Source organism: Brienomyrus brachyistius, chromosome 10 (assembly GCF_023856365.1).
Source record: "Brienomyrus brachyistius isolate T26 chromosome 10, BBRACH_0.4, whole genome shotgun sequence".
In the NCBI taxonomy this organism is placed as follows: Eukaryota; Metazoa; Chordata; class Actinopteri; order Osteoglossiformes; family Mormyridae; genus Brienomyrus; species Brienomyrus brachyistius.
The window spans coordinates 24,557-35,658 of NC_064542.1; the positions used below are offsets into that span (position 1 = coordinate 24,557).

The following is an 11,102-nucleotide window of genomic DNA, read 5'->3' on the forward strand; positions in this document are numbered from 1 at the left end:
AAAACAGAAACTGCGAATTAAAAAGCTTGAAAGTATATAAGGACAGGTGGAGGAGCAGATCAATCAGGGAGGTGGGGGTGCCATGCGGGACATGGCCGAGGGTGTGGATTAGTTTCTGACAGTACTGTAAAAATGTTTACGGGGAGCATTGTAATTTCTAACGAGGTTCAAAGCACCAACAAAAGCCATAGGAAGCTGTTAGAAAATGTAACAAATGTAACAAATACTGAGAGACCAGCATGGTCCGCTAGGCCCTGCCTTTGCCACTCATTCGAGCTTTATTAACAACGAAAAACCGAGGTAGTCTGCAGCTTATTTACTGGCCACGATGTTGTACAAATTTGCTGCTAATTTTAAGCATAAAATGTCCATTATCTCGCATTACACCCTGCATACATGTACCGATCTGTGTAGGCGGTATGAATACTCCATTGGTTATTTATGCTACGAACGTTATCATCAGAGCAACAAGTATGTTAATAGAACTGTCAGCATGGCGAACAACGCATTATTAAGGTTGTCACTTAAAAATGTCTGTATTTTACGTACTAATCGTTTTAAGATTGCTCCACATTATTCTCTGCACATATAGGAGGAATATAACGGTAATCAGATGGCAGGAATGACACCAGCGCAAGGATGACGCATTTTAGGAAGTAACAGGAAATCTTTTCGATTTGTTTATAGAAGATCGTGTTCCACAATATTATCTTCAAGCACTTTTTGGTGTAATATGTTCAAAAGTACAAATGATTATTTAATTAGATTTAATTCTTTGGGGGTAAAGGGTATATTCGAGCGTTGTTTCAATATCCTCTATTTATAGATCAAATCATTTCGGTTACAGTCGCAATAAAATTATGTCTTGCCACTTTCTGCATGCATTAATACGACGTGCACTGAGAAGTGCGCAAATGCTAATATAAGTATTATTTAGGTGGCAAGTCTTTCCTAGTAACACAACATGCTATTTGCAGTTTTTATGTGCGGTGTGAGAATTTAACTTGAAATTGATGTTAATGTTGACGACAAGGCTCTCGTCGCATTTTCACTCCATTTGGGTGCAAACGACGGTAAATATTTCAGTAGTGAGAGCTGGTGTTTGTGTCTGTGTTTCCACCTGATTATTCTGACTCTGAGACAGTTCATACCCCTCGAAAAGCACCTCGGGGCGTTTATGTATCATTCACCTCCATCTATCTGGCGCACAGAAACTGTGCCTTCGACTCTATTTATAAGCAAATTCACAAATTATTAGGAATACTTTTGGAAATGTTATAAACGCAAAGAGACCCTTCGCGACTGTTGTAATTTGTATTTAAACAATTTCGGTAAAATGTGTGTGATGCAGCTCATTTTTCCCTCATACGCACAACTTGAATTATTAGCGTCATAAGCATTATTAATATTAGTGCGGCTGTTGTTGTTTTTGCGGTTTATAATCAAGTTTATGACCCAGTCAACACTGTTCTGAGGAATGATCTCACACTAATAGCTCACGGATGAAGGCTATATTGCATACCTTTTTTCCATATTGGTGTCAGCTACGCGATGACACAGTGGAGGGGAGTTTGTTTGTCGCTTATGTGTCACCATGCCGCAAACGTGAAACATCGCCCCATATAACTGTTTTTTTTTTTTTTTCGGTTTTGTCGCTATGCTTACCTTTAGATGTTACAGGTTGGCCGGCTAATTTGTCTTCTTCTAAGCAGTTTGTGAAATAGGTTTCATTTTGAAATATTGGGAAAAAAAGTCTCGCATGTTTTTGTCATCGTTTTGGAGTTGTCCCAGAAAGGAATGGTACACCTGCGTGAATTTTAATTGGCTCAGAAAACGAAATTGAATCGACAATCAAGTTCATTACACACGAAATGCACTTACAGGTTCATGCAAGTTTATTTTCCTGTGATTTTGTGTTGCAGTAAAGTATGGGGTATGAATTAATGTGTCCTTGTGCACGTATCTTAGATTTTTAACATTTTCTTGAAGTAAAAAATCTATTTATTTAGAAAATCTGTCCGTAGTGAAGGAAGTAATAGTAACTTACGTATATTCGATATGCTGTAAAAAATTGAGTAATGAGACACGAGAGTAGAAAGTTGGAGAGTATGAATCGAACTGCAATGTTAGTACGCATCAGAAAATAATTAAATAGGAATAAATACACACCAGCACCACTGCATTTTCTTAAAAATTTAGGAATGTGTTAAATAAATATTTTGAAAGGGCGAGAACTATATTTTTTCATTTCATATGAAAACAAGGAATCAAGGCGCATAGTTTGTAATGGATATTTTAGCAAAGATGACAAGAACATCAGAGTAACGACATTAAAAGTAACATCACAGGGAACAATTAACCAACTCAGAGCTTATATTAAATATAAGATTCCCGCTATTTTCCCATAACTTGAGGAAACAGATTATACATAAATATTAATTTTTCGTTTCATTTCCGGTTAGTCTTTGACAGGCGAGTTGACCGTGGGTAGGAATGAAGAAGTCGATCACATCCCATTTTTACACTTTCTATACTTACTAAGTTAAAACAGAAAGCAGTGAAAGTGGATTAATGCATTAAAAAGCTGGTATAACATTCTTTTTTTTTTACACACACACACACACACACACACACACACACACACACATATATATATATATATATATATATATATATATATATATATATATATAGAAACCTGCAGAACTGTCGTGCACACATGTTTAGATGTTTTTCAAAATACGTTCTTGTTTACAGCAAAAGTATAATAGCCTTTATTGTACAACTGTACTGTGTTCGAAGAACGGAAACGCGATTATAACGAATTAACTTCTTAAACTAATATTATACTGTAGAAGCCAATAGCTTGTTCTTACTAAAACCAAAACATTAAAATATTAATACTAATGGGCAGAAAAGTGCCGGTGCGCCGTAAACACTAAAGAAGTCTTATATTATTGTAATTACAATACATTGAATGCCATTGGGACCCTAATTAAATAAGTGGTTATTGGAAATGGGGGTATTTATGGGCAAAATGAATACTTAACAGTTTAAAAAACAGAAAGGAAAAACTTATAAACTCTGATGTTAGTTTACCTTGAATATGAACGCAGAACGTCATAGATTGAAATAACAGAAAAAAAAACTCTCTATGGAATTCATCTAAGAAAAGGCATTATCCGTGAATGGTAATACGGATATTATTTACATACTTATAAAAACTCGAAACGTAAACTAAATAATCTATGAAGTCGGATAAGTAAAGTAGTATGGCATGGTGATCTGTGTCTGTCTTTAAATCGGACGTTGAATCTGGAGATGGTCTAGGCAGCAGCAGCAGCACGTTAATGTGCGGACGCTGAACTTTCTTTAGGTCGAGGATCAAACAATGCACTGTCTGACTCGCGGTTTCCACTTAGCGTCCAAGGAAACAGGGCTTCAAGCAGTCACATACTGTTATGGCCCGTATTTTACAGCAGCGCACTAATAGAAAGTGATGCCTTTAGCAACGCTTAGAAGGCAAAAAAGTACGACAGTAACGACGATGACAGCAATAGCAAAATTAGTATAATGTTTTTTTTTTTTTTTTCAAATATGTTGTAATAAATCAGGCGTGTTCTAAAGTAGATAGGCCTACAGAAAAACCTAATGAATACCACACAATAATAATAATAATAATAATAATAATAATAATAATAATAATAATAAGAAGAAGAAGAAGAAGAAGAAGAACAACAACAACAACAACAAAACATTATTATTATTATTATTATTATTATTATTATTATTATTATTATCCTGTTTACACATGCGTCACTTTCAGCGAGGTGCAGGTTTAATAAAATGTCTATTAATTCATACACGTTTTTCCCCTTTTGTTTATGATAGGCCAGCGTCTTGGTAAGCTGGCTCCGGGACTGTCACAGCTCACCCCAGTTTGTGTCCTACATCCTCTTTACTTTGGCGTTACTAATGCATTTCTTCCACTGTGGTCTCCCTGCCAAAACTGCCCTGAGGTCCCATTTCATTGGGGGCAAAATCACCATCACTCTTCCGTTCTCTTCTATTGTGCGTATCTGTATGGAAGCACAAGGAGCGTTTAACTGCATAGAGTATGTTAGGGAATATTATAAACACTGGAGTGTCCTCCGTACCGAGTAGAAAGCAATGCAAGGTTCATTAAATCGACCAAGATTTCCCACTGCTTTCGCTCATTCTCGCAATTCACCGCGATACGTGCCTGAAAGATTTTACATAGGCTACTAAACTTCAAATATTAATAGGAGTATACAACCTGACAATGGATTACGTTAGATTTGTTTTCATTTGGCGTTAGTATGCTAAATAATATTGCAATTCCCCCATAATTAAGTAGAATTTCTGTTATTATTGCACCGATAAACAGTTATATATAATTATCTTTTCCAGAATTGTATAAATAAATAGATAATACATATTTCCATGCAATCCAAATCAGAAAAAGCGATGAGAAGATGGATGGATATTATGCATTTCTGTAGGCCTATATTTGTGATTAACATTTCTTGGCGTCCAATTGATGTTTAACGTCATGATTAGTGTTTCATTGCTAAGCAAGTACAACTAACATTACAGCCATTTGGCATATATCGTCACGGAAACCTTTTTAAACTATACGTTTGTCTCAATATTATATAAACCTTTGGATATTCGTTTTCTATGCTAATAAAAAAGCAATAAACGAGATAACCTTCATAACAAAATTAAACAATCCATAGATGTACTTCTTAGTACGTAATATGTGAGCAAGACAGGATTAATTTCTGAACAAGGTACTCTTTGCGGTCTAGCTTTTATTGGTAAATGCAGCAGTTAGTTCACTGTTGAAAATCGTAAAAGCACAGAAAACGTACAAACTTCTCAGCCTTAAACGTCGCAGTGTTGTATTTACAACATAGCGGGCCACAGGAATTGTTTAGTAAGGGATGGGGGTGGGGTGGGGTGGGGTGGGGGGACCAGTCAGCGGTAGCTTAAGAAGGTGACTGGGATGTTGAAGAGGTCATGACACGCGGGTGACAGTTCCTGCGCGGAGCCTGATATTGTATTCAGTACACAAGTCTGGTTCGCCTTTATGTATCTAAAAAGGCAAGTGCGGCACAACTTCTGTCGCAAATAGCCCAGAAATAAAACATGTTTTCATTTATTTCTGTACTTACTCCAAGCTCAGGGGTTTAAAATACAAAATAAAATATTATATATGTACATGTGCATATTGAAAATATTTCCTTATATTCATTATGAATTTATTATTGGTTATAGCGGTAGAAATGAATATTCCTTTAAACAGAGATAAAAGGGTACCGTTTCGCTCCCGCACAATATGGATAGTTTTATTCATGCGTTTTTGGACTGAACTTCTGTATATTGAAATAATGACACTGAATCTTACTTTTGAATAAAACAAGCAACACAATATGCGTCAAAACAAAGAAAAAAACCAACCGATGGAAAGTTTTTTGCCCGGAATATTTAACCACAACAATGTTAAAGTTGCCTGAAACTACTTTACGTTTATAAACATTTACAATGCCCTTAAGCAACGTGTCAAATATATTCTGTTCATCGCAATTATGCCACATCAATGATAGATGTGCTCTACTTATAAGTGTGAGAGCAAATGGGGGAAAAAGAAGACGCCAAGTAAAATAGCCTACTTTTAATTTTTGATTTTTGTTAATTTGTTATCCTCATTTTAATTACAGATTTTAATACGAAACGTTATAGACATTTCGGTGAGTTCGGAGAAGTGTCAAAACCTCAGTTTGTTGTAACAGTAGCTTCGGTTAGTCTTATTTTCACCAGCGTATACAACGGGCCCTCTTTTGAATGAGGCTCTTTATTACGCTCGGGACGGGGATTTGTGGCCGCGGCCACCTTTTATTTCACTCTCTATGGAAACCCGGATCGCGCGAAGAAAAATGTGGGTCTGAATAAAGAGAATCGGCACAAGGAACGGCTTGAGAGCAGCATCTGTTACACTTGGAAACTTAAACTATCGAGAGAGAAGCACAGCGGCAGCCCCCTGTCCGCCTCCTCTGCTCTCCCACCATTGCGCTGCTTTGGATTTTCACAAACCAGTCGGCTTTTGTGCAACGGGGGAACAAATAATAATAATAATTCTATCCATTCTATCTGAAACTAAACCTGTCAAACTTTATTTAATACTGAACCTTGAGCCAATTCTTCAAAAGGTCGGTAACGAGATTTCAGACTGCACCTTACTAATCTGCTAAATTAGCCTATTCAGAATAAACAGATCATAAAATTGAGAACGACTCCATTCGCTTTTGAAAATTTCACCGCATCATTCAATGTGGCATATATAAAAATATGATGTTAAGACGAAATGTCAATATTCCATTTTTATATTAGTAACGTCACCGTTTCGGATAAAGCGTCGCTGGCAGACAATGCAAACAGCGCCTGGCATGTTTCATCTGTATTGATAAACTGAAAGCGATATGGCACACTAAGATTTCAAATGATATTCATTTAACATTTACGGCGAATTAATGTTTTTATTGCTATCTGGCGCAGACTTCTTTTGAAATGCGTAGTCATTGTCCAATAGTCGATTTCAATGCCTTAATTCGCATATAAGAATAATGTAATCATATTCTCGGGTTACGGTAGGACTAATAATCAATATTCAGCATGTAATTATTATCATTATTATAATTATCATTATTTAAGATAAAACACCCATAACCCACTATTACTGTCAATGTTTACATAGCATCTGGAATGCGTTGGTGCCCGGTTTTCCAGCAGACCTCAGATGAACTTTAACTCGCAAAGTAAATGCAGTAAATAAATTACGCTTTCTTAATATCACAGTAAGAGCGCTCACCTGTTCTCGCCTGAGCTTCCTCACAATTCGCTTCTGATCACTCTCCTTTAGAGAAACTGCAGTCTTTAATGAGTTTCTGCTGGCGGCTGGCCTTCTTTTATTTCTGCTAAATGTATGAAAATGTATGCAAATTTAAATCAAGCTTAACCTGGGAGCTCTTGCAATATATTTAATGGAATTTCAAACCAATAAGGGGACTCTGATGTAGTCTTCTAATGGCAAATATAATTACGCAGCTAGGTAACCTGTAAAATATGCGGAGCGGTCTTTTTTCAACTTTGTGAAGACCTGTCTAGATTCTTAAAGAACTACCAGCAAGTTTGCACAATATATACCCGACTCACAAAAAACTGTTTGCTTACCAGTCCTGTGTAGAGGTTTTTATGCATTAACGGCAAAAGAAACGCAATAGACCAACAGTTACCACGCAAAATCAGTGCATGTGAAACATAAAACTTTTCCTCATCACAATTTAGGGATATCGATTTTGAATATAGTTGTATGTCTTGGGTTTGGCCTTGCTATATTTAGCCTGCTTGAAATCGTTATGCTGTCAGCTAGTGACTTATTTTAGTTTTAGTCTGAAAACAAAAGCATATACTAAGTCACTCTTCTTTTTGGATCTTTTAAAAATAGCGGTGACGTTTCCAATAAAACTCACCAAGCTTAATGAACTGCATTTATAGTGTAACACCTCGAAGGAATGCAGTTCTGCGTTCTGTATTTGGGAATTTTCCCGTGGGGTTCTCGAAAGTCATCAGGATGTCTCACATAACCAATAGCAACCGGACGGGATTTCATGCCCTTTTGGGCGGGGAAAACACCAATAGTAATAACCGAGGCTTAAATAAGTTAGGAAATAGTTAATAAGATCTGTGAAGCACGGACAGTCAATTACACAGCGGTACCCAATAGAGCCCGCAGACTTAGTCACTTCCTGTTTTGTGTCAGTTTTCTCTTCAAGCTCCCGCAAACCCAATTTGATAGACCAGAAACAGCCTCTCGCTTCGCCATTGGCTGAAACTGGAGCTAGCTCGCTCGAGTAGCTCTCCGATTGGTGCAGCGGCCTGCCAATTATTAACTGCTTGCTGATTTGGCTCCCTAGCCTGGTAGATGTCAAAGGCTGAAGCTGTTCCCTTTGCCACATTATAACTAGTAGGGGATCTACAGTAAGCATGGCCACAGCTGCCTCGAATCCCTACAGCATTATCAGTTCCAACTCTATGGTTCATGCAGACTCCTCGGTCATGCAACAAGGGAGCCCTTTCAGGAATCATCAGAAACTTCTCCAAAGTGAATACCTACAGGGAGTCCCGAGCAATGGACACCCTCTTGGGCACCAGTGGGTGACCAGTTTATCCGAGGGAAGCCCATGGTCGACCTCTTTAGCGACCAGTCCTCTGGAGCAGCAGGACGTGAAACCGGGACGGGAAGACCTCCAACTCGGGGCGATCATTCATCACAGATCCCCTCATGTCGCCCATCACTCGCCCCATACAAATCATCCAGGTGCATGGGGGACACCAGTGTCTCATAACTCATCTATAAACACCGGTGGACAGCCTATCAACATCTATTCGCAGCCTGGCTTTACAGTCAATGGCATGTTGGAGCACGGAGGTCTAACGCCACCCCCGAACTCAGCGCAGACCCAGAGCTTACATCCAGGGCTGAGAGACACACCGGACCACGCCGACATCGGGGCGCACCACTGCCACGACCACTCCGATGAGGAAACTCCGACCTCGGACGAGCTGGAACAGTTTGCCAAACAGTTCAAACAAAGAAGGATCAAACTGGGCTTTACGCAGGCAGATGTCGGACTCGCGCTGGGGACTTTGTACGGCAATGTCTTCTCGCAGACGACCATCTGCAGGTTCGAGGCGTTGCAGCTCAGCTTCAAGAATATGTGCAAACTGAAGCCCTTGTTAAACAAGTGGTTAGAGGAGGCAGACTCCTCTACGGGCAGCCCCAGTAGCATTGATAAAATTGCAGCGCAGGGGAGGAAAAGGAAGAAAAGGACCTCCATTGAGGTGAGCGTCAAAGGGGTGCTGGAGACCCACTTTCTTAAATGTCCTAAACCAGCCGCTCAGGAGATATCCTCTTTGGCAGACAGCCTACAGCTAGAGAAGGAGGTGGTTCGTGTCTGGTTTTGTAACAGAAGACAAAAGGAAAAAAGAATGACTCCGCCAGGAGAGCAGCAACAACACGAGGTGTATTCTCACAACGTTAATACGGACAACTCATCGTGCCACGATCTCTGACCAAGGAACCGGGATCCACCCTGCGAGACTCCAATACAGAATGGAAATCTAGTGGCTTTTTAAATTATGGGTCTTCTTTTTTTCCCACGTATTCCCTCTTTCTGGCTGTGTGACGATGACAAATTACTAGAGGCACCGAGAAAGAAAACAAGTACAAAAAGTTTCATTGTTTTTTTCTTTTTGTCTCGAGCATTTTCAGCAATACGTCAAGGCAATCCGGTGTTTATTTCCATCTCGGCGGAACCCTTTTATTGCCTACGTTTAATTTTAATTTTTTTATTTTATTTCACCATTATTACTCTTTTTACAGCAAGGATATAAACACAAAATCGTGCCTATTAATAACCTTCCAGCGCCTTGGTTATATATAAATATAAATATATATATATAATTTCTCGAAAATATTTTGTAATATTTTATTTTGTGAGTGTGTTGCTTGGCTATTTGATTCGATAAGGTGTTTTACTGTATTTACACGACAGCTAAACCATCCAGCAGCATGGATACTAAGGCAAATAATGCTGTTTATTTATTTATTGGCTTTGAAACGGACTTCACGTGCCAACGGTTTCAAAAATCATATATATATATATATATGCTTTATAGCAATAGATCACTTAGGTAGCCATTTTAAGGAACTTTGTGAAATGCCTATTCAACAACAGTAAGACACCTTAGTGGCGGAATTCAAGGCTTCCTTTAAACCCAATAGTTCTGTCTCAGCTGTTCTGCGCCAGCATTTTCTCGTTTTCATTTCGAGCAATGAAAACCCATGTCTGTCACATGAAGTTTTCATGATTATATTCTAGGTCTAAAGCAGCGATGCGAATCCAACACTCAACGAACAATTATTCAAGCCCAAACTTACTTTCCAAAAAGAATATATATACTGTGTTTTGAAATGCAACGCAGAGGTGTATGTGCAGTATTTTATGGTTCTTTGTGTAACCGCGAAAATTGGATTTTAGTCATATCCTCGACCATATTACTGTGCTAAATACTGGCCGTTAATCTAGAACCGTAAGATCCTCGCCAGTCTAAAAGCGTTGTGGCACATTACGGCATCATTTTATTGTACACGCTGAATATCTAAACTTTTATAATCTTCAATGCTCCAGTTATTGATTTATGTCTTTAATATTTCTTCAAATATTTGCTATTGTACAGTTTTGTATAATACGACCTTTTTGAAGTCATTAATTTAAACAAATACCTTTTAGTTTATTCATGCACCTAGTGCTGTAAAAAAAACGATATTTTCATTAAAAGTCGACGTTTTCAGCAGTTTTATTCCAAATATGATGGAAGTTCAAGCGATTATTTATTTTGAGTATAAACCTTGTATTATGTTTTCAAACAAACTGTAAAACCGTTATTAAAATGTATGTTGGAATAAAAACACTTGTTGTTACAATTTTGGTGTCAATCTTTAGATAAGGATCGACTTATAGATAATATATTTTATGTTAGCTGCTATTTGGAAATGCTATTTCACGGTTTCGAAAGCGAGGGGCTGTTAAACATGAACGGGAGCGTTTAGCGCACACTCGTTAATATTTACCCATACAATGCACAGATCCTGGCGGGTATGAGAAATTTGTGTTGCTCGTTTTCGAGAAAATTGCGGATTATAGAGACAGGCGTTTGACAATATTACTTATTTCAGGCTACACGTTTAGACCCAGTGCCAATTTTCAACTTTAGTGGTGACGACAGGAGCAGGAATAATAATAATAATAATAATAATAATAATAATAATAATGTCATTTATTGAATTTCAAGACTTCGCATTAATTTGTAATTATTTTTCAGATACCAACAAACATCTATGTTTGTCGGTATGCAGTAATGTAAACCGTACACAGATGCATAGAAATGCAGCTGCAGTGTATTTTTAAGCACGTACTTCCATTGTAAATATTACGTAGAGTATTGCTTAGTGTGTG

At 38.0% G+C, this 11,102-nt stretch overlaps 1 protein-coding gene across 1 annotated transcript; it reads left to right on the forward strand.

Annotated features, from left to right (window-relative positions):
- The first annotated feature begins 7,923 nt into the window (after positions 1–7,923).
- LOC125751206 (POU domain, class 3, transcription factor 4) lies at positions 7,924–10,570 on the forward strand. Its single transcript, XM_049029847.1, has one exon. The coding sequence runs from the start codon at positions 8,068–8,070 to the stop codon at positions 9,154–9,156; it is 1,089 nt and encodes a 362-aa protein (XP_048885804.1). The 5' UTR covers positions 7,924–8,067; the 3' UTR covers positions 9,157–10,570.
- Positions 10,571–11,102: the final 532 nt, after the last annotated feature.